Here is a 24,881-nt window from a genome sequence, read left to right on the forward strand (position 1 = left end):
TTAACACACATAATATAAATATGAGGATAAAACCATGCAGTATAAATATCAATAAACAAACATGCAATATAAATATCACTATAAAATCATGCAAATATAATCAACACTATGTACCAATACACAGATCGATAAAACATAAAAACACAAATTTCCACTGTGTGACAAGTGTCCCTCTGAGGGGGGGATGGGGCTCATGTAAAACTAGAGAATATTTTAGACACAGAGAATATTCACTGAAATATTAATAACCTGTTAGCAGAGACCGAACGAAATATGACGAAGTGTCAGGACCACATTAAGAAAAATATTATTGATCATTTAGAGGATGAAGTCTAAATGTGCAGGTTTCAGTTGTTGTTCCTGCTGCTGTACTCTCTATAAAATGCCTAAGAAACTGGCCCTCTGGTTCCTGGGACCCTTTTCCATTCAAGACGTCCTGAATCCTGTAACGGTCCGGCTGGCCCTTCCTCGCAGCATGAAGGTACATAATGTCTTTCATGTCCCCATGGTGCCCGCCCGGTCGACGAGTCAGTGAAACAAACTCATCAGCTGTCCTGTGACATAACATCCATCCTCTTTACTGTACAAGGCTGTAACCATGACAACGACACATCTGTCCACGACCAGCTGTTTCATTTTCGACAAATCGGGCCTACTCTTCCTGTTGAGCAGACGCAGCTTCTGCAGCATCTCTTCAGCATCCTCGTGCTGATCGCCTCTCTGTGTTTATGAGCTGAAGACAAATCATTTCCTTCCTTTAACTAAAGCTGATTCTGAAGTACGAGCTCTCTGACTCAGAGGAAACAGGAAGTTCGCCTTCAAACAACAACTGCAATCTCCACATCTCAGCTTTTTCTCAAAATGATCAGTAATATATATTTTCCTTAATGTGGCCCTGGTACTCCATCGTAAATATGTCGAGTACTGATCTGAGACCAGTGTTAGTTGAAGAGACTGTAGTCATCACTGCGAGAGGAAGATGACAAACTAAAACTTAAAGAGTGTGTTCACGCTGTCCGTGTGATCTATTTGCAGAGGTGAGAAGTAATGAAGTACAAATACTTTGTTACTGTAGAAATCTGTATTTTACTCAAGTATTTATTTTTCTGACAGTGTTTTACTTTCTTTTTACTTTGCTAACATGTTGTAACAGGTCATTTCAACTTCACTTAGATCATGATTTCCTCCTGTCCGAAACCATAATTATGTTGGCTATTGATTCTGCCCCCGATGAATCACTACATATCTAGCTGGAGAGGCTCATGCATCACTGTGATCCTGGGAGCTGTATGGTCTGGAAAGTAGCCTTCATGAGGCGTGTTCAAGTGTGTGGATCCTCAGCACTGCAGACTGGTTTCTAGGATGTGCAGCATCACGTCACTGACGGGAAGCACTGCTAAATTAGGCATGTGTTGGCTATAACAGATACCTCAAAGTGGATCATAAGTGTACTTGGTAGTAGAGAATCTAAGGCCAGTGTTCACAAGGGTATTGGTGCCTGTCATGGGAGCAATCTAAAGACCCGCTGGTGGTCATGGTAAGGACTGAAGGGGGGTTTTCTTAGGGATCTCCTGAGGTAGCAGGTGGGAACTGAAGGGCTGTGGCTTGAAAGCTGAGGTGTGAGAATAGTTTGGAGAGACCTTTTGGTCTGTTTAAAGCAGTTCAGGAAAGCTGTCTGCATTCAGCCAGGAAGTTGATGTAGACTGGGGTGTGTCCGGTGGTGGAGGGAGTCTTTGAGAAACTCCTGAACATAAATGTCCACTGTGAAGGCAACAAAGCACAAAAGAGTCCTGGAAATTATGAATTATCAAGGTGGGAATATAGATGTCCAGATGTGTGTCCCAATCATCATATTACTAAAACGTCTCTAAAAATTGATATTTTTGGAAAAGCCTGTAAGAAAAAGTCTAGAATGAAGAAACATCACAGAGTCCACGTGGGTGAGAAGCCTTATCCATGTAAAACATGTGGGAACAGGTTCAAAGCTGTCATTTGACTCACCACAAGAGGGCACTCAAAGAATCCTCACATTTGAAAGGTCGCATATGGAGTCACACAGGCAAGAAGTTGTGTTCATGTGTTGTGTGGGTTAGGAAGGAGATTGCAACCATGGATACAGCTACTTAGACTGTTTTAGCTTGAATTTACATATGAAATGACATAAAGACAAATCAATGGGACGGAGTTCTGTCAAGGTCGCAGGTGAAAGAGACTGAGGAGGAGCTTCTTCCCGCAGCCGATACGGTCTCTCAATCACACCACCACACAGTACTGACCCACACATATAGTTCTTACACACACACTGGACATTCTGGACATTGTTATCACTTAAATCACTTTAAGCATATTTGCACTGCACAAGACATAATGTGGATTGCACAACACTGGTCACTATATTCTTCATTTCCAGTTAATACTTGTACAGGTGCTGTTATTGTGTGTGTGTATATATATATTTATTTATTTATTTATATTTCTTCATACATTCTTATATAGTTCTATATTGTGTATTTTGTTGTACAGTTATTTTATTTTCAACTTTAATTTATATATTTTATCTTATTCTTTCCCAGTTAAATTTACCCTTCATTCTAATTTGTGTTGTACAGTTATTTCATTTTTAACCTTAATTTTTTATATTTTATTCCTTCCTAGTTAAATTTACACTTTAATTTTTCATATTTATTTCCTATCTTATTCATAGCCTTTTCCTTTTTTTTTTCTTTAGGTCACGAGCAGTTGTCTAAGCATTTCACTACATATCGTACTATGTATGACTGTGTACGTGACAAATAAAATTTGAATTTGAATTTGAATTTGAATCCCGACACAGCTCGATGAACTGATCCTCCCTCTGTGATGTAGAGCAGGAACTCTGGTCTGGATCTCTGGTATTGTCGGTACCACTGGATATTGTTGATAGAACCATCATATGTACAGGTCAGGTTGATGTTTCCTCGCTCTGCAACAGCTTCTTCAGCACGTTCCTGCTTTATGCTGTTCATGGAGCCCAAAGCTGCAAATGAATGATTCATGTCAGTCAGTCTTTTTCTTCCTTTGTGAGCAGAATGAGATGAAGAAATCTGCTAATAATAACTCTGATCAAATCTTGTCACAATGAGACTTTTCTGTGTTCTAACACTCACCTATGCAGAGAGAGAAAAGTACAAACAGGTAAAGGAACATGTTTCAGGTGCTGAAGTCACACAGCAGATGAACAAAGTTCAGCAGAATGAAAAGACTAAGCAGCCTCTCTGCTGCACAGCCTTCTCCTCAACATCAGGCTGGCTGAAACCATCTCATTGGCTGAGTTCAGCATCAGTGGGTGGAGCCAGAGAGAAACCTGGATTCAGGGTCACCTGGTCCAGCCCTAACTATATGCTTTAGCAAAATGGAAAGTTTGAAGCCTAATCTTGAAAGTAGAGATAGTGTCTGTCTCCTGATTATGAAACAGGAGACAGACACTTGGAACCAGTGCTCAGTCCACTCCTGTACATCCTCTTCAGCTACGACTGTGTCCCCTTCCAGAGCAACACCTCCATCATTAAGTTCATTGGCGACACAGCCATCACGGGGCTGATCACTAGTAAAAAGGAGGCTGCTTACAGGGAAGAGGTGGCTCAGCTGCTGTCATGGTGCCTGGAAAATTATCTCTCCTTAAATGCTAAGACTAAGGAGATGATTATTGACCCAAGAATCAGGAGAGAGCAGCACGCCCCACTATACATCAAAAGGACTCGGGTGGAGAGGGTGAAGATCTTCAAATTCCACAGCACTCACATCAGTGAGGATCTCACCTGGACCCATGACACACAGTAGATCATCAACAAGGCTCAACAACAACTCTTCTTCCTAAGGAAGCTGAGAAAATCTGGATTAACCTCTAAACTGCTCAGCAACTTTCACAAATGCACAGTGGAGAGTATCCTGACAAACTCCATCACAGTGTGGTACGGGAACAGCACCACTCAGGACAGGAAGGCTCTCCAGCGTGTAATCGACTCATCTATGGAGTACCCCTCCCACCACTGCAGGACATTTACAACACTCGGGTCCGGCAAAGGACTCACAACATCATCAAGGAAAGGCCCCACCCACAGCACACACTGTTCACACTCCTGCTATCCAGCAGTCGCTACAGGAGTGTGAAAGCAAGGAAGAACAATCTCAAAAAGAGTTTCTATCCATCAGGCTGCTGAATCACTGACTAATTGTCAAACTGTAACCACAGTGACTCTGATAAAACAGGAATTAGCAGAATCCATCTGATATGAAGCTGTGCTTTGAATACCACTTCCCTCCTCTTTGAAGAGTAGTCAGATATCTGTGTTCAGGTTTTTGTACAGCCTCTTCTACACTTTGTATCACTGTGTTTGTAGAGCACAGTAGTAGAGAGCTGTGTCTGCCAGGGTTAGGGCTGCTATGGTCAGATTAGTTGTTGTAGGTGATGTTTCTGATTTATAACGTTTATCAGGAATATATTCACCTGTCTGCTGTCTCCTTCCTTTCCAGAGTATAAACTGAGGAGCCTGAAGGTCAGAATGATGTCGGTACCAGTGAAGTAGAGGATAACTTGAAGTTGTCTCATAGCTACATGTGAGTTTGACAGATTCTCCTTCTGTTGCAGTGACTTTATCTCGTTGAGGAGTGATTGAGTCTCCAGCTGTTAGTCCTGGAAAAAGTAGAGAAAATGAAGCCATCAGACTAACATTGTCCATGAGGCTGAGAGGAGAAGACAGTGGAAATGAGGAAAAGTAGGACAGAAGTAAAAATCTACAATCCTCCAGACCAATGATTCATTTCTAGCAGAGTTCAGAGCAGAGAAAGAAATGTTGCGTTCTGAGAAAGAGACAAAAGTTCACCTATGAAGTGAGATGAAAGCAAAAAGAGGTGCAGCAACATGTCTTTGGAGCTGCTGAAGACAGACAGACAGCACATGAACAATGTTCTTCCACTGCAGCAGATTCACCAGGTTGTGCTTTTATTTCCTCAAACTTTTTGCTCTCCAGACAGAAATCATCTCATTGGTTGAGCTGGACGTATGTGGGCGGGGCCTGTGGATGATTTTGAACCTCCAACATCGAAGTGAGTGAAACAGTAAAATATACAGTGATGTTAAATATTAAACATTACTGACAGGCTGGATTCAGTAGGATTGATCACTCTTTCTGTTAGCAAATACATGAATAAACCCTTTTTCTATTTTACGCTGCTCATGTACGCCCACACTAACACAAAAACTGATTTCCATCCACGATTAGATGAGACATGAGTTGAATATCATGAGACAGTTTGCAAGATGAAATTCACAGTGTTTTATTCATGAACGATCTTTTTCGTCACTGTTTCATGTTTAGAATCTGTTCGGATGTATTTTTGTTATTAAGAAATCCAGAAAAAATATCCCAACTAAAACCTCAATGATAAGAACTTTTTTCAAGGCGGAACGAGTAAAATGTCCTGTTTTGGCGGAACTTCCCTTGTGCAACAGTAGACGGAAGTGAACTGCACAAATGCGGAAGTAGCATTAGCTTTGTTCCTATGTGACCGAGCCGAGTGTTGTTGTGTTGTTGTGTGAGCTGAGTGTGTGAGCTGAGTGTGTGAGCTGCGGCAGCAACGATGCCTTCAGTTCAGTATCTGAGAGAGTTCATCAACGAGCGACTAACTGCTGCTGCTGAACAAATATTCTTGGAGTTTGAAAAAACGATCGTCCAGTACGAGGAAGAGATCGACCGTCAGCGCAGACTGCTGGATATCACCTGGAAACCCCAAATCAAGCTGCACAGGACAGGTGAGTGTCCCTCTGAGGGAGGATCCTGATCACAGCTCTGCGGGACGTTTCTGATTGTGAGGACTTTTTGGAGATGTGAGCTAACAAAGAGCAAACAGAGGACAGGACTGCGCTGCGCTGCATTCAAACAGCAGCTGGTGGATTTGAGCTTTTCTCTGACCTGGATCACTCAATCAGTTCCTTTATGTTTGCTGTCAAAGTTGGAAAACATCAAAAATCGAGCTTCAGAGCACATTATTTATTCCAGATGGAGTTTATACATATAAATATAACGTTTATATAAATGTATGTTTCCTGTTGCACTTGTGAAAGTTGCAAACAAATGTTGGAAACATGAAGTCTCTGTGCAATAATAAAATATCTAATGTGACTGATCTGCAGGCTGTTGCTCGTCCTCAGCGCTGTGATCTGCTGCTGTGCTGAGGACTGTTTGAAACCAGTTCCACTTTATCTTCATCTAAACACACCTGTTCTGTCTGTGTGTGAATCAGCAGCTGTTTGTGGTGCTGGAGGGGTTTGTGTAGCTGTACCAGGCCCTATCCTGGAGCCGGGCCTGGAGTGAGTGTCTGGGGGCCACAGCCCATAAAAAGCTGCGCGAGGGGCTTTAGGGGTTCAGTTCTTTGTGCCTCGAGCAGTTTCCTCTCTGACCAGTCTGGCCACAGAGGTGAGGAAAGCCACTTCTCTGGTGGACGAGCGATACCAGCAGGATGTAGTCGGGCTTGCCAAAACGCACAGCTCGTGTTATAAAACGAAGCTGCTGGAGACGGCTGCACTCTGGCCTGGATTTGCCTTCTGTGGCCCTCGTATCCCCTCTGTGGGTGTTTCCACACAGGACTACTTTCCTGTGCCTCTGGGTCGGGGAACAGGTCCTGACTGTTGTTTGGATTTGTGCACTGCATACAGAGCACCCAGCATGTTTCAGTCCTTTACTGTACCCTTTAAAACCCAACAGTTAATGCCTGACTGTGGTCACGCTGAATCCTGATTGGTTGACAAGCTGGCTGAAACAGAGATGGAAAAAGTATGAAAAAACAGAAGATCGTAGGTGATGAGCCCAGAAAGAAGCTGCCTCTAACCGTGTTTATCTGTCTCACACACTCAACCAAACAACAAGTGCAAAATCAAAAAAAGTATGTTAAAAATTAAAACGTCTCTTCCAGCGAACATTAAAAAATCTCTGATGTAAAGTCTTTTGTGTGATTTGGCGCATTTCAAATAACTAAATGATTGAATAATTGAAAGAGCATCTGTATTAAAACTGAAACAACAGACGGTCAAATATAACCTCCAAACAAAATGTATAAATTCTAAATGGGTGAATCAGTCTGTTCATGATCGCTCCGCCCATCAAAAAGTCACCTGTGCGATAGAGCTGGGCGATAGAACGATAACGATATGTATCGCGATATAACTTTTATTCGATAGAGAAATTAAACTATCGTGATAGACCTCGCCGCTCTTGTTCTCTTAAAAAAAAAAAAAAAAAAAGGTCAGCCAATCCAAATTCAGTAGCGCAGAGCCGAACCAATCACAGCCGCAGCGTCACGTCGCGTGACTTGTTACGTACAGCGCAAGTGCCAAGCCACACATGTGTTTGTTTGGGAAGCAGCCAGCGGGTAATGGAGCCAGCGCGTAATGGAGGAAATGAGTGTGCCGACTAGAAAAATGAACCGAGCGTGACCGAAGAGAAAACAGATGATGGTTCCAACGCCGGAGAGATTGTCGAACGGAAGAGCCATAGAAGTTCTGTAGTGTGAAGGTATTTCGGCTATTTCAAGTCTGACAAAAAACAGAGTAGCGTGCACTGTAAATTGTGCCGAAAGCAAGTCTGGAAATACAATAAACTGGTGCATGCGTCACACTGTGCGCCACGTTATTGTTTCGGTGAAATGAATTTCTACAATACTGTTAATTCTACTCTCTGCAGTGTTTAAATGCTTACATATACACACAGTTACTGTCCCTCCACACATACGACTCGGTTCTGCTTCTATGCCGCAGCTTTGTTTACTTTTTCCCACCGAGGCTTCTAGACTTCTGATTGGCCAACATTTCTGCACGGTTAGGAATCTAGCGCCACCTGCTGCTTTGGCATGTTCATAGCAGCGTTTTCCTTCATTTCTGCCTTTATGTGTGGACGGGATTATTTTTTAAAACGAAAACGGAAAATCTCCGTTTTCAAAAATACCCGTGTACGTGTGGACGTAGCCTCAGTCTCTGACTGGAAGCGCTAATTCGTCATTCGGCTTTTGTCAGACTAAAGTAACTGTTAAAACTGTTTGAAAAGCTCAGCTATACAACAAGGAGAGATTGAGAATTTCCTTTTAGTTCTCAGTTTATTTGATATTGACAAAAGTTAGTCAGTTTTGTCTGTTCTTCTGTAAAACAAACTAAGATTTATTTTTAGAATTAATATTTTGTTTCTAAGTGGAATTGACAATTTAGTCTGTTTCATTTGTTCTATTTTGAAACTTAAACGCTTTAGCGGCTGCCTTTTGTGTAGTTTGCAATATTTGCCTTTATTTATCTGAAAAAGTCTCATGTTCCTTAAGTACATCTACCCTGTTGAACTTATTATGGGAAATAAATATTTAAAAACAAGCTGCTGATTATTTCACATTTTACTTGTGAGCAACGGCACATTTAAATCTTACAAATATAGTTATTTGGCTTATATCGTGATAGATATCGTTATCGCCTGAAATGAAAAAAACATATCGTGATATGAAAAAATCTCATATCGCCCAGCTCTACTGTGCGAGTATATCACCTATGATTGGTCATTGGACTGACAACTGTCCTGGAAATATTTTCACATATCCCCGAACCTGAATACACGGCCGGGTAGGATGGATGAGAGTCGCCCCTCAGGGGGATTACACGTCTCAGTTCTTTGTTTTGGACTGGGAGAAGGCAGCAAGCCCTCGGGTGTCCTGTGGGGAGTGTTTTGGGAGTCTGGGATGGACAGTTTGGTCCTTGTGTGAATGCAGGTAGAGCTTGGTTCACACTGTAGTCAGAAAGCAGACCCGCTGACTCTGCTCAGAACTTTTATGGACACAATTTCAGCTGCAGCCAGAAGGCAGAGCGTTTCTGTTTCTGTGGACTTGGGCTCATTAGACCAGTGTTTTTCAACCTTTTTTGAGTCGTGGCACATTTTCTAGATTAAAAATATCCCATGGCACACCACCAACCAGGCTTGTTCCAAAATGACACACTGTAGCCTGATGCAGTACATATAATGGCAAGTTAGTCCTCAGTGTTAAACCTGGTCCTGACTAGATGAACACAAAGATGATGTTCTGGCAGGAATTGAAGACCCAAATTTAACAAAGTTTTGATGAAGTTTACGATGTGCACAACATCATCCAGCACAGGAGCCAGGTCTGCTGGTAAAGTCTTGGCAGCCTCACGGTGCAGAAAACAGTGCGTAACAGTAACATCTGGGTGTTTGCTGCTCCGTCAGAGCAGCCACTCGTGCAGTTTTCCCACTTCAGTCCTCTTTGTTCAAATATTCGGATGTAACCTGAAAAATTTCCTCTCCTGTTGTTTTCCCTGATGGAGTCTCCATCCACAAAACACACATTGGCCAAGAGTTGGGAATGTCCACTAATGTCCGTAGACTCATCAAGCTGCGCTGCAAACTTCCCACTGATGCGCATCTTCTCCCAAACCACACTTTCAATGTCTGCGGACGTGTCGTCGATACGTCTGAGGGCGGGACTTTCTTTAACCGCGTCAGGGCGAGCATCTCATTCACAATGGCATTGCAGCCAGGTAGTAGTAACGTCTCTGCATCTTCACCTTCGTGTTTTTTCTCATTAAAGTTACCCGTTTATCAGCGAGTTCACAAACAAAATAGTCTGTGTTCTTGTTTGAGGGATGTTTTGTACGGAGATGACGTCAAAGCCTGCTTGGGACCGCGGCACTGTTTGAGAGCTTCTCCCCAAACACACCAGAGTCGGTGCAGTCGGATCTCCACTGAAGCTAAATTCAAAGGAAGGATAACTTTCGCTGTATTGCCTCAAACTCACCGTTTTTGCTTTCTTTCGACCACCGCTCGTCTTCTGATTAGAATTTTATCCAGGGTCCAGTTCGGAGCCTGCAGTTCTTCTTTTCAAATATTTATCCATCTTTGTTGTACGTCTTGCAGCTGCCACGTAGCGTGCGCATCAGTAATCCTATTGGCTTAACTCAACAAGGTCATATTGCGCTACCCACTGACATGAAAGAGTAATTGCTCTACCAGTCACCTCATTGAAAGCACAGATGCCCAGAAATGATTTTATTATTTCCAGTAATTATTAAATGTTTTTTAAATAATTGCTCACAGCACACCTTTGTACCGCGGCACAGTGGATGGGAAACACTGCATTAGACGGTGACTTTTAGCTTGCAGTGGGGTTGTTCACAGCTGAGTGTGAAGCAGCAGGAAAAAGATCTGAGCTCAGTCAACAAGGGGAGGAGCGACCCCTCCAGGTCAGGGAGTTCAAGTTCCTGCCAAGCTGAGGTCTGTCAGTGTTTATCTTAACGCCTTGTGCACGAGTTAGGGAACGGAGCAGGAGAGTGACAGATCTGCAGCGATGCAGATGTTGTACTGTCTGCCTGTGGTGCTGAGTGTGAAAGCAGAACAGCAAAGAACAGCCGGTCAGTCGCTCCTGTGTCTGATAACGAGCTGGTCCGCCCGGTGGCAGGTCAAACAGTCACACACAAGCACGTTGTTTGCACGGAAGCACCTCATTCTAAAGGGAACCTCGGGGGGACGGGGAGCACCAAGAAAGCATTCTTAACAACAAACGTAATCGGACACCAAATCGTCCGACGCGGCTGAACATTTTACAGACGCTAAGGAAGCCAAAGTGGCTCAGAGTCGATTTCCTGTTGTCTGGTGTTGCAAACATGCAGCAACATGATGGAAACACGCGACATTTGTGTTGTTCAAGATGCTTTTGTTTGTTGAAGGAAAATATGTCAGCAGCTCATTTTCAGCTAGATTTTTGCGCCTCCGTCAGATCCTCTAACTTAGTGCAGTTTGGGGGAAATTGTTGAATAAATATTTGTTTGCCTTGAAAAGTTTTGTTTGTATATGAACTCATCAAAGTAGAATGCAGTCGGTGCTTCTGCAGTGGTAATCGGTGCCGCCTGAGGCGTCTGTCATGTTCACACTGCTGGCTCAGCTGAATTTCTCTGACAACTTTTTGTTTGTGTGTCTCCATTTGTGCCTTCAGACCTCCAACAGCAACATGTCTGTGAGGAGGAGGAGGTTCAGCAGAGGAGCCGAACACAGTCTCTACAGATTAAAGAGGAACAGGAGGAGATGTGCATCAGTCAGGACGGGGAGCAGCGTGCACAGAAGGAGGAGACTGGTACCTTTATGGTGACTGTAACTTATGACGATCTCAGTGAACCTGACCTGGACAGCGACCAGCTCGGCTCTCGCAGCTCTCTTCTCTACGAAAGCCGAGATCAGGAAGGAAGCGAGAGTTTCGATTCTACTTCAACTGCCACTAGAAACATAAGTCAGAGTAGCAACGCAGAAATCTTTCCCACATCAGAGAGTCAGTGTAACACCGACATAGTCCCCAAATCTCTAAAATGCAATGTTTGTGGAAAGGTCTTTAAGCCTTTTAGTGACCCGTTAGCATTTAAGAGACACATGGCAGTCCACTCGGGCGAAAAGCCGTACTCCTGCAAAACGTGTGGGAAAAGTTTCACTAAAAATAGTACTTTACTGGGCCACATGAGAGTTCACACAGGGGAGAAGCTGTATTCTTGTGAAACGTGTGGGAACAGTTTTACTCGAAAAGGTAGTCTGCTGGTGCACATGAGAATCCACTCGGGCGAGAAGCCGTACGTTTGTAACGCCTGCGGCGAGCGCTTTTGTTACTTGTCGGCGCTTAAAAAGCACAAGGCGGTGCGCACGGGCGAGAAGCTGTATTCCTGCAAAACGTGTGGGAAAGGTTTTACGGAGCGCGGCAGTTTGTTGGTCCACATGAAAATCCACTCGGGCGAGAGACCGTATACTTGTAAAACCTGCGGGAAAAGTTTCACTACAAATAGTACTTTACTGGGCCACATGAGAGTTCACACAGGGGGGAACCTGTATTCTTGTGAAACGTGTGGGAACAGTTTTACTCGAAAAGGTAATCTGCTGGTGCACATGAGAATCCACTCGGGCGAGAAGCCGTACGTTTGTAACGCCTGCGGCGAACGCTTTTGTTACTTGTCGGCACTTAAAAAGCACAAGGCGGTGCACACGGACGAGAAGCCGTATTCCTGCAAAACGTGTGGGAAAGGTTTTACGGAGCGCGGCAGTTTGTTGGTCCACATGAGAATCCACTCGGGCAAGAGACCGTATACTTGTAAAACCTGCGGGAAAAGTTTCACTACAAAATGTACTCTGTTGGTGCACATGAGAATTCACACCGGCGAGAAGCCGTACTCGTGTAAAATCTGCGGGATGAGTTTCAGTAAAAATGGTGGTTTGTTGGTGCACATGAAAACTCACACAGCTGAGACGCTGAAGTCGGACATTTCTGTGGGAAAAGACTCTCTGTGAGGTTGTTGTTGTTGTTCACCTGGTGGCCAGTTAAAAAGGCAGGGCCATGTGTGTGTGCATGCATGCATGTGTGCTTGTAGGAAGGGATTATAGTCAAAGCAGCCAGTGTGAGAAACAGGAGATGCAAAAGAAGCGTGAGAACATTACCTGGAAAACAGCTGGGAATTTAAGAAGAGTAAGATGAAGAGTAAGCAACAGGCAAACCCCCTTCTGTCACACACACACACACACACACAGTCCTATACAAAACATGCTGGGTCAAACTCAACTGGTGCTTCCGTACTGACTCATTTATTATTTGTATCACAGTCTGGGAACCTCTTGGAAAGTTCTCTTTAAGTTATCAGGCACAGAACTTCATTTAATTCCTGTAATTTTGAGAAATAAATTATTCTGAATGAACCAAACAACATTATGGGTTAACTAATTCACAAATAACTCCCACTTTCTAGCAGCACTATACCCTCTCCTTCTACACTTGGACTGTCTTAATGGAGACTTTGCTGGTTTTGCAAAGTCTCAAATACTGATTATATGTTTATATGAAGTCTGACACAAGTTCTCTACAGTATACATTTGTTTTTATGCTCAAAGTGATGGCTGGAGCTACTTTTTGTTTTTCAGCTTGTTTAATGGTCCTCTTCATTCTAAAGAAGCCGATATCGTTTCTTCAAATTTGGCATCAACTGTTAAGATGAACTGATTCAACTCAACTGAAAACATCTTTGTGAATATAACTGAAGAATTCCAAACTTCTCAAAAATGTCTTATTTATGTCACTGATGCAAACTGCAGTTTGACTAGTTGGCAAGAAAAACCAAAGGATGTCAATTCTAGCTGTTTGTGTGACGGTAAATAAAGTGGATGGGAAGAAACCGCTTCTGCATTCTCACATTACACTCGAAAGAGGAAGTAATCCCTTGTTTACTGCAGGTTTGCTGGCAGAAAACACAGAGAGGATGACTCGACTGTGTTAATGTGTTCCAGGGCTCCAAGCGTACAGTTAAACACTCACAAGTGTAAAACGGGAGCGCTGTAACTCGAAGTATGAACTCGGTCTCTCTCGTGAGCCTGTCATCTATTATCTTTCACACAATATACAAATATGGTAAAAAAATATTGCTGAATGCAGACGTGCATATTCCTTCTTATTATATCTGTGGGAAACATCCAGGATGTTGAATATGGATGAATCCATGCAGCACCAAAAAAAAAAAAAAAAAAAGATTGGACTGGTCCGTCTGTTTGAGCTACCTGGTTCTGCCTCGTCTTCTCTGGTCATGCTGGGATTCTCTGTGCATCCACGTGGTGGCCAAACCATGAAAACGTATCACCATAAACAGTGGATTTTACTGCAGTATTATGAATATACAAACAAACGATAGCGTATAAAATAACATTTCAACGTCCGATATATTTCGTCATATTGCACAGCCCTAACTATGATGCAGGCTGTGCCATCTTGTTTTTGCACATGGTTAAATGGAGTAACAGCAGGTGAATGATGTCAGGACAGCGTAAGATTGAAGTTGGCGTGTGTTCCCCACTTTAATCTACAAAACCCAGACTCACAGCTGAAGATCTGTTTTTGATACTTTACATTTCGGGGCAAGTCGTGCTGCCTGCGCAGCCACGAAGGGCTCGTTATTGCCCAGCTGCTCTCTCTGAAACAAGCACGCTGCATGGGTTAGATCACAGATTACAGCAGACCCCAGCCAAATGTAACATGACTGTTAGCATCACTTGTTTCATATACTGATAGTTCAGATTGTATTTATTAGAGAAACAGCCGCGGTGCTGTCAGCGCGCCTGCACAGACACTACGTACTGTAAATATTTCAAACCACAGACGAAGTCTCCACGTTTCGTTTTGTCTGCTCAGCAGTAGCTGTGTCTCACACACGTGTGCTACACTCTTCATGTTTGCGTTTGTTGTGAGTCGCTGTGCGTCAGTGGACACGACTGTATTTATTCATTAGTTTGCTATAAAGGCTGTCCCTGACCCTGCCTGCTTTCTGCACAGATGTAATTTATATAATATCCGTACGATAAAGCTGTAAGTGTTTCCTGCTTGTGTGTTTCTGTGGTGTCCTCACTGCTACATTAATGTCTAATCGTGCAAATCTAAAAACCGGACAGGTGGAGAAGCAGCGCGTCAGCTGGTTTCCTTGCTGACCGCAGGCACACAGACGTGAGGTCTTCCATCAGTCCGTGTCACGTTCTCATGTTTGACTGAAGTCTGTGTTATTGTCTCGGTTATTTGTGGATTGAGCGCCAAAGCTGAGGAGCCCTCTCGAGCTCCCTGGCTTCTGTTTGAAGGACGTCTTGTGTTCACACTACATCTTCAGAGGTGACACTAACGAGATGAAGACCGTGTTCAACACGCTGTTGTAAAAAGCTCTTCAGAAATAAACATTGTTTTGGCCTAAAGTGTTGATAACTCGAGTAACCATCAGGATGTGGAGCTGAAGACACAACAGACCTCACAGTGCAGCAGGTTTGTGTGCTGCCTGTTAAGGCTCCTACAGGCTTCGCAGGCTTTGTCCTGCTGCATTAAATGTTTGTAGAGTTGTGATCTGCATCCTCAGAGGTAAACTCAAAGTACAGGCATGAAAAATGTTTTTGTGCGATGATTTGAAGCAGCTCTGCTCTTCTGGCTGCTGCTGTCTCGGGTGGACTCGTCACAGCTGTGCCAGACGAGTGAAGAGAAACTAGACTCTACCTGACAGACCAGAGAGGTTTAACAGTGTGTGGCTCCCTCTAGTGGATGTTGTGGAGTATTCTGTTGTCTTTGCTCCAAAGGTTTTTGTACAGAGTTTTGCTGTTTCCTGTCACTGTGGGCCGCAGAGCACAGTAGTACACAGCAGAGTCAGACAGCTGAAGCTTCTGGATCTTCAGAGGAACTGATTTTTCTGTTTTCTTGGCCTCAGCATCAAATCTGTCTTTTGGAAACTCCTGATCATTATCTTCTGTTCCTGAAGTGCCACGCAGTAAAACATACTTTGGAAAGTTGTTTATTTCTTGTTTGTACCAGAACAAATACGGATATGGATCAGATGTTTCATATCTACATCCAAGTGTAACTGTGTCTCCTTCAGCAGCAATGACATCTCCTTGTTCCTGGATCACTTTGTCTTCTCCTTTACACTCTGAGGAAGAACAGAACATGCAGAGGAAGAGATGGATCAATAAACATGATTAAAAACTCACCATTAATCAGACTCACACATTTATTTAAGCAGAGGAAACATGTTGATGTTTGTATCTCACCAAAGAAAAGAGCAGCAAGAATAATCCACAGCCAATGTTCCATCTGTACAACAAGGTTTAAATCAACAGGAGAAACTAGCTGATGTTCAACATTCAGTCTGAGAATTGTTCTCTTCACAGCAGCACTTATTATTGACACAATGGTTGAACACAGTGCAGAAGGAGAGCCCCGCCTACTGGATGATGTCGCCCTCTGTCTCCTCTTTGAGTCTCACTTCTCTCACTTCCTCTTCCTCCTGGTTCACAGACTGTTAGCAGCATTTGAATCACTGTGAGGAGGGAGGATGGAGCACTTTGCACTGTGTGCAAACACAACGAGCCAAATGTTCTCCATCACTGAGCTGCTTAATGCTTCTCATGCTTAAAGTGAGATTCAGGGTCAGATATTTCTGCAGATTATTTGTGGTTTGTGTCTAACGATAACAATAACAGGAGGTTTAATAAGACACGATTACTCATGACTCATGTGTTTCAGTATAACAAACTGAGGAACTATATTTAAGCAGGAGTTTTCACTCAGGGGAGGCACGCATCCATGAAATAAAGCAACACACACACACTAGCTACATGCTTTATGGGATCAAAACAGAAAATTTACTTCCTTACGAAAAGAAATATAACATTTAAATCCAAAAATGAGTGTCTTGGAGGAAGTCTGTCATGCCATCCAGTTTACATCCCCCAGATCTGCTGAAATCAAACCTTTTCATTCATGATATTTATGATAATCTTGTATTTACACAAACAAAATTGTGCTTCCTCTGCTGGAACTTCACCGTGTTACACCAGACGACAGAGCAGAGTGTGTTGTGGTGTGTAAGCTGTGGCAGCAACGATGCCTTCAGTTCAGTATCTGAGAGAGTTCATCAACGAGCGACTAACTGCTGCTGCTGAACAAATATTCTTGGAGTTTGAAAAAACAATCGTCCAGTACGAGGAAGAGATCGACCGTCAGCGCAGACTGCTGGATATCACCTGGAAACCCCAAATCAAGCTGCACAGGACAGGTGAGTGTCCCTCTGAGGGGGGGATGGGGCTCATGTAAAACTAGAGAATATTTTAGACACAGAGAATATTCACTGAAATATTAATAACCTGTTAGCAGAGACCGAACGAAATATGACGAAGTGTCAGGACCACATTAAGAAAAATATTATTGATCATTTAGAGGATGAAGTCTAAATGTGCAGGTTTCAGTTGTTGCTCCTGCTGCTGTACTCTCTATAAAATGCCTAAGAAACTGGCCCTCTGGTTCCTGGGACCCTTTTCCATTCAAGACGTCCTGAATCCTGTAACGGTCCGGCTGGCCCTTCCTCGCAGCATGAAGGTACATAATGTCTTTCATGTCCCCATGGTGCCCGCCCGGTCGACGAGTCAGTGAAACAAACTCATCAGCTGTCCTGTGACATAACATCCATCCTCTTTACTGTACAAGGCTGTAACCATGACAACGACACATCTGTCCACGACCAGCTGTTTCATTTTCGACAAATCGGGCCTACTCTTCCTGTTGAGCAGACGCAGCTTCTGCAGCATCTCTTCAGCATCCTCGTGCTGATCGCCTCTCTGTGTTTATGAGCTGAAGACAAATCATTTCCTTCCTTTAACTAAAGCTGATTCTGAAGTACGAGCTCTCTGACTCAGAGGAAACAGGAAGTTCGCCTTCAAACAACAACTGCAATCTCCACATCTCAGCTTTTTCTCAAAATGATCAGTAATATATATTTTCCTTAATGTGGCCCTGGTACTCCATCGTAAATATGTCGAGTACTGATCTGAGACCAGTGTTAGTTGAAGAGACTGTAGTCATCACTGCGAGAGGAAGATGACAAACTAAAACTTAAAGAGTGTGTTCACGCTGTCCGTGTGATCTATTTGCAGAGGTGAGAAGTAATGAAGTACAAATACTTTGTTACTGTAGAAATCTGTATTTTACTCAAGTATTTATTTTTCCGACAGCGTTTTACTTTCTTTTTACTTTGCTAACATGTTGTAACAGGTCATTTCAACTTCACTTAGATCATGATTTCCTCCTGTCCGAAACCATAATTATGTTGGCTATTGATTCTGCCCCCGATGAATCACTACATATCTAGCTGGAGAGGCTCATGCATCACTGTGATCCTGGGAGCTGTATGGTCTGGAAAGTAGCCTTCATGAGGCGTGTTCAAGTGTGTGGATCCTCAGCACTGCAGACTGGTTTCTAGGATGTGCAGCATCACGTCACTGATGGGAAGCACTGCTAAATTAGGCATGTGTTGGCTATAACAGATACCTCAAAGTGGATCATAAGTGTACTTGGTAGTAGAGAATCTAAGGCCAGTGTTCACAAGGGTATTGGTGCCTGTCATGGGAGCAATCTAAAGACCCGCTGGTGTGTCCGGTGGTGGAGGGAGTCTTTGAGAAACTCCTGAACATAAATGTCCACTGTGAAGGCAACAAAGCACAAACCACAAGAGGGCACTCAAAGAATCCTTACCTCTGTACCACCTGTGGAAAAGATTTATTTACCCCTCACATTTGAAAGGTCGCATATGGAGTCACACAGGCAAGAAGTTGTGTTCATGTGTTGTGTGGGTTAGGAAGGAGATTGCAACCATGGATACAGCTACTTAGACTGTTTTAGCTTGAATTTACATATGAAATGACATAAAGACAAATCAATGGGACGGAGTTCTGTCAAGGTCGCAGGCGAAAGAGGACCGAAAATGTGGAGCTCAGGTTAGCAGGGAGAAGATTGCGTTTATTTACAGTGTCCAAAAAAGGTGTCACAAACAGTTAAAGGTGCTAAAAGGTGTTCCAGTTAAATCCCCAAGTGCTCCTTCGTCTGTGCAATCCCGTGTGTGCGTAGTGCTTCCTGATCCTCCTCGCCGAGCCAAACTCCTAGGTGAGGAGAAAGCAAACACTGAGTTAGCAGAGCTCTTAAACCGACTATCAACTTCCCTTAAGTAACGAATGCTACCGGCTTGGAATAATAATCCAACATCGACTGTTGCCACCCATCTTCCTTATATACCACAGCTCTAAGATGGAGGCTGATTAGAAGCAGCTGGCAGAGCGATCAAGTGGAGGTGAGGCTATAGCCGTGCGGAGGAGCTTCCGGGTGGAAGGCTGTCCGAGCCACGCCCTACCCGGAACCGCGAACTTCCATAAACAAACCCGAAGCTGGGAGAGAGGAGAAACCGGGAGAAGCTACACACAAAATTCCAGATCGCCCGGGGAAGACCGTCCGACCGTGACCAGTTCGCTGTTTTACAAGAATACAGTCTTGTGAAATCTGTTTTTACTTTACTGTATACACACACACACATGCACACTGTACACATAAACATTAGAAAGAGTCCTCAAGAAGAAGAGGCGCTGGTGAGCCTTCTTGACCAGCTTGGAGCAGTTGGTCGTCCAGGTGAGATCCTCGGAGATGTGGACTCCCAGGAACTTGAAGCTGCTCACACGCTCCACAGCCGTCCCCTTAATGTGGATGGGTGGATGTGGGTCAGCATTCCTCCTGTAGTCCACGATGAGCTCCTTGGTCTTCTCGGCGTTGAGCAGCAGGTTGTTTCTGTCGCACCACTCAGCCAGACGATCCACCTCCTCCCTGTAGGCGGCCTCATCGTTGTCACTGATGAGGCCAATCACCGTGGTGTCATCTGCAAACTTAATGATGGTGTTGGAACCATCAGCAGGTCTGCAGTCGTGGGTGAAGAGGGAGTAGAGGAAAGGGCTCATCACACAGCCTTGTGGTACACCGGTGTTCATTGACGACCTTCTTATGGCAGCTGATTCTGGTCTCCTCTCCATCCTTATTCTCCTTGATCTGAGTGCAGCCTTTGACACCATCTTTCATCCCATTCTTCTTAGCAGATTAGCTTCTATTTGTCTCTCACATACTCCATTAGCCTGGTTTAAATCATACCTGTCTGACCGCACTCAGTTCATTCAATTAAAATCCTTCACTTCTCAGCCTTCTCTTCTATCTACTGGGGTGCCCCAGGGATCTGTCCTCGGGCCCCATCTTTTCATCCTTTACCTTCTTCCACTCGGACATATTTTTCGTAAATATAACATTCAGTTCCACTGCTATGCCGATGACACCCAGCTTCACCTCTCTACCAAACCCGATTCTACTCTTCCTCCACCCTCCCTCACCCTCTGCTTAGCTGAACTCAATTCCTGGTTCTCCTCCAACTTCCTTAAACTCAACAGCAATAAATCAGAACTTCTCCTGGTCGGCACTAAACGATTGCTATCCAGAATTAACGATTTTTCTCTCACTATCAAATAATTCGTTGGTCCCTATCTCTCCCTCTGTGAAAAGCTTGTGTGTCATTCTCGATAACACATTATCCTTTAATTCACATATCAATAACGTCACACGTGCAGCATATTTTCAACTCCATAACATCAATCGCCTCCGCCCCTTCCTCACTCCTCATGCCACTGCCATTCTCGTCCATAATCTTGTTATCTCTCGAATTGATTACTGTAACTCACTATTATTTGGCCTCACACAAAAATCCATTAACAAGCTGCAACGTGTCCAGAACTCTGCTGCCCGTATTATTACTAGGACTTCCTCTACCCACCACATCTCCCCAATCCTGAAGCAGCTTCACTGGCTCCCGGTTAAATTTCACATCCATTTAAAAATAATCCTCTATACATTTAAGGCTATTCATTCTCTCACTCCACCATACCTCTCCGATTTAGTACAGATGAACTTCCCATCCCGGTGCCTCAGATCTTCATCTTCTCTTTCTCTCTCTGTTCCTTCCGCTCATCTGATTACAATGGGGGCGGGGCTTTTAGTTGCTCTGCCCCTCGACTTTGGAATTCCTTACCCCCTGACCTCAGAAATATTAGTTCATTCCCTCTTTTTAAGTCCACCCTCAAAACTCGTCTGTTTAAAATTGCTTATGTTTAAACCTCTGTATGCTCTTAACTTTTATCTGTTATTCTTATTATTGTGTATATTTCCAGTTTTTGTGTTTTTATCTGTTGTACAGTGTCCTTGGGTGCTTTGAAAGGCGCTATTTTTAAATAAAATGTATCATTATTATTATTATTGTGATGGTAGATGAGCAGCGGTTATCCAGCCGGACATGTTGGGGCCGGTTGGTCAGGAAGTCCAGTAACCATTTGCAGATGAGGGAACTGATGCCCAGGTCTGTCAGTTTCCTGATGAGTTGTGAGGGGTGGATTGTATTGAACACTGAACTGAAGTCTATAAACAGCATTCTGGCGTAGGTGTTGTTGTTGTCCAGGTGTGAGAGGACAGAGTGCAGTGCGATGGAGACTGCATCCTCTGTGCTCCTGTTCTGGCAATATGTGAATTGGTGGGGGTCCAGGGTGGGGGGGAGACAGGATTTGAAGTGTGCTAGGACCAGCTGCTCTAAGCACTTAGTGATGATGGGGGTGAGTGCTACTGGGCGGTAATCATTGAGGCAAGATGGGTTGGAGTTTTTGGGTATCGGGACGATGGAGGTGGATTTGAAGCAGGCCGGTACCACAGCGTGGGCCAAGGACAGATTGAATATGTCTGTGAGCACTCCTGCAAGCTCCCCAGAACACGCTCTGAGAACACGCCCGGGGATGCCATCAGGGCCTGCAGCCTTGTGGACGTTGATCCTGCTCAGCACCGCTCCTACATCGGTGGGGGAGAGAGTCAGAGGTTGGTGGTCTGGCGTCATGTTGGTTGTGGTTGTGGGGTTCCCTCGCTCAAAACGAGCATAAAAGTTGTTGAGCTCGTTGAGGAAGGAGACATCAGAGGTTTAACAGTGTGTGGCTCCCTCTAGTGGATGTTGTGGAGTATTCTGTTGTCTTTGCTCCAAAGGTTTTTGTACAGAGTTTTGCTGTTTCCTGTCACTGTGGGCCTCACAGCACAGTAGTACACAGCAGAGTCAGACACTGCAGCAGAGGAGATCTGAAGGTCCAGACGCTTTTTTCCAGACAGTTTTGTGGAGAATCTTGCAGCTGATTTCAGAAACTCTGACTTTCTTGAAATATTCATCCCTGATATGTAGAAGAGGAACTCTGGTGGTTTTCTTGCATATTGCTGATACCAAAAAAAGTCATTACCAGGAGAAATTTGGGGATAGGTGCAGGACAGAGTGAGAGTGTTTCCTTCTACAGTGGACTCTTCATCCTTGACTGCAGTGAGTTGATCACAGCTGACACCTAAAGGAAGAGATAAATGTTGTTAAAGACGATGTTAAACTGTGAGCGCCTGTTCCAGTGATTTCTAGCAAACAGATCCTTTAAAGACATTTCTTCTTCCTGCTTTAACCGACCTGTTAGTGTGATCACAAACAAAGGAAACATGAGCCAGTAATGCAGTGACAGCATCTTCCACACACTATCTGTTCTGTATGCTTCACATATTGAATGTATCTGACAGTGGGAGTCCTTTTCTGCTCTGTGACAGTGTTGCTCCTCCTTCAGCCTCTTCCTCCTCTCATATCTCTGCATGTTACAAACACCAAAACCAAACCTCAACACATGTTACAGCTTTCAGCACAAACTCAGAAACCTCCAGTGGCTTTCAATCTTTGTTTTGCTCTCAGTGCACTTTTGGACTTTTAAAGGTGGGGCTGAAGTCAGACGATTGGCTGTAAGAAGTTCAAATTTCAGAGAGACCAGAGAACTCAGCCACTGCTCAACGGTGGACTTTTAATTTGTTTTGATATTTTTGACATTTTCTCTGCTCATTTGTGCCATGTTGGATCATAAATCTAAGACTCAGTTTTCCATTGTTGTGCTGATGAGTTGCAGCCAAATAAGCTTATCAGGGACGGAGCACTAACTTTAGAAGATCAACAATCTGTCCGTCCTTAAAAAGAAGGAATGCACTGATCAGCTCAGCAACAATAAAAAGGCCCGTAAGACTAAAAAGACAAGTAAAGTGCATAAAGTGGTTTTGGTAAGAAAAATTCTTCAGTGACCAAAGTCAGTCAGCTGATCTCAAACCAGCAGAACTGCTTTTCACTCATTAATAGAAAACTGAGAAAGAGACCCGCAGCAGCTGCAACAAAGGGCTGCAGATGATGTTAAGGAGGAAACATGATGTCCACGGGGTTTGGAGGAAGGTTCAGAGGAGGTTGGGGATTATTACTATCATGGCTCATTGCGGTCAGGATGAGAATGAACAGTCAGCAATCATTGAATAATGAACAAAGGAAAGACACACATGGACTGCTGTCTCTGAAAGGCAGCGACGGGTCCAGCAACACTGACGCACCGGCGCATGTATCAGTAGTGATGTGCGAATCGATCCTGAAATATCGATTCCTCCGATACCAGCCATTCATGTTCTAGATTCTCACATTAAAATATCGATATTTTAGTAATTTATGGTATATTTGTAGTTTATCATTAACAGGAACACAGTGGAACGAAACTATAACATTCGGATTGTCTGCATTGGAAGGAACTACTTCCTCTTCTGCCTGTCATAGTCATGTGCGAAATACGGCTGAATAAATGTGTGGCAGCCTGTGGCGTGCGCGCTCACAACAATGGCTGAGCGTAGTTGGAGTCATGTGTGGACGTATTTTACTTCCACAAACGGCTGAGACATGGTTTGCAATACATGTGGCAAGACAGTGAGGTGTTGTGGCAACACCACTAACATCATCAAACACCTCAGAGTAAATCATATCACAGAATATGAGACGCGTATGTTGAGGCGAACTGAAGACGAGGAGAGGGACAGGTGCTGCTGGGGCAAGACAGACGTCTCACAGGGAGTCCTTTAGTGCTGCAGGCAGGCAACGTGTTCAAATAGCACAACTTCAGTTTTTTATTTCTGTGTGATAATTGTGCATTATTAAGCAATAAGAACAAGTAATCTGATGCCTTTTAATCATTATGAAGCTGTAATTTGAGATACAATAAATAAAATAAGTTGTTGTACAAAGTATCGGTATCGGATCAGTATCGTTGATACCATCCTGAATTTTACTTGGTATCGGATCGTAAAGGAAATCATTGGTATCGCACATCACTAGTATCCAGCTCACAGAGCGAAGCCTGTATCGGTGCGTGCGTCGCTTTAATAAAAAGTCACGTGATCAATACAGCGCACTGCCAACGCGCCAAACGGTGTTTAAAAGGTACCGCATCCCAAAAAAACAAAATTACTCTCGCAAAGAAAAAAAAACATCTCTCTACAAAAAATAAAAATGCACATCTCTCCATAACGAAATGGAGCACGAAATTTCTGTTTCTGCAGTGTGGGATCATTTTGATCTTTTAACTGCAAATATGGTAACTGTGTGTCTTTGTTTCAGTGTAATCTATCAGGACAGGAAAAACAGCAATGTGACCTGCAGTGGGAATTATTCATTTCATTTTATGCAGGCTAAATGTCGCAGCTTTCTTTCACAAACAAAAGCACCTCTCACTGTTTAGGCATTACAGAGCCAAACGTGAAAATGAGACAAACACACCGAGAATGAACACAGGTCGGCCTACATTGAGCAGCTTTATCATTTTTTGAATTAATATGTGTTTTATTATTTTGAAATCAATCATCTAGGAAGACTGTTCTGGACCCGGCAGTCCTGAATTTTATTATCAAGGACTGCCGACCCCTAGTATTGTGGCAGTTGTGCACATCTGTGTTGGGTGTGAAACACTTTCCACAAAGTCACACTGCATGTCATGGCTCGCTGTGTGGCAGGCAGGATGAGGACCCAAAATGCAAACTCACGGACTCAGGGGATAAACTCAAAATCACAGCTTTAATGCTGGAAGGCAGATCACAGGAAATACAAAACTTAAACTGGGAACCATAAACTAACACTCGCAGAGAGACACAGGGAAATCCACGCAGCATGAGGGAGAACGCAACACAGAACTGAGGGAGACGCAGACATAAATACACAGAGGGTTAACGAGGGAAGTGGGAGCACACGGGGAACACAGGTGACACTGATAATCATAACGAGACAGGGCGGGGTGAACATGACGTATACAGGCGCGAGAGGCACAAAGTAACACAGGAAGTGCACGGGGGTTCAGACCGGAGGAGAGAGAGAGCACAGGGAGAACATAGACATAACGGGCAGGGGAAACAGGGAATAAACACAAAGAGGGGCACACAGGGGGTAAGAGTCACGAAGGGAAAACACTTGGGAACAACACAACAGGGCAACTCAGGAAACATGGCCTAAATAAGGAACGAAATACAAAAATACAGGAAACTAAGAATACTGGGACCACATGGCCCAGGACCATGACACTGCAGACAGTTTGGCCCAATTCAAA

The 24,881-nt window shown here is 43.9% G+C and overlaps 1 protein-coding gene across 1 annotated transcript; it reads left to right on the forward strand.

The window, feature by feature from the left end:
- Positions 1–5,560: 5,560 nt before the first annotated feature.
- Positions 5,561–13,175, forward strand: LOC308412640 (uncharacterized protein). Its single transcript, XM_080907157.1, has 2 exons — positions 5,561–5,791; positions 11,017–13,175. Exons 1-2 carry the CDS (start codon positions 5,620–5,622, stop codon positions 12,345–12,347), a joined length of 1,503 nt encoding a protein of 500 aa, XP_080763283.1. The 5' UTR covers positions 5,561–5,619; the 3' UTR covers positions 12,348–13,175.
- Positions 13,176–24,881: the final 11,706 nt, after the last annotated feature.

This window comes from Rhamphochromis sp. 'chilingali' (assembly GCF_963969265.1).
Source record: "Rhamphochromis sp. 'chilingali' genome assembly, chromosome: 16".
In the NCBI taxonomy this organism is placed as follows: domain Eukaryota; kingdom Metazoa; phylum Chordata; class Actinopteri; order Cichliformes; family Cichlidae; genus Rhamphochromis; species Rhamphochromis sp. 'chilingali'.

Coding starts and splice junctions, on each gene's coding strand:
- LOC308412640 (XM_080907157.1), top strand. CDS start 5,620: ATGCCTTCAGTTCAGTATCTGAGAGAGTTCATCAACGAGCGACTAACT. Junction 5,792..11,016: donor AATCAAGCTGCACAGGACAG/GTGAGTGTCCCT, acceptor TTGTGCCTTCAG/ACCTCCAACAGCAACATGTC.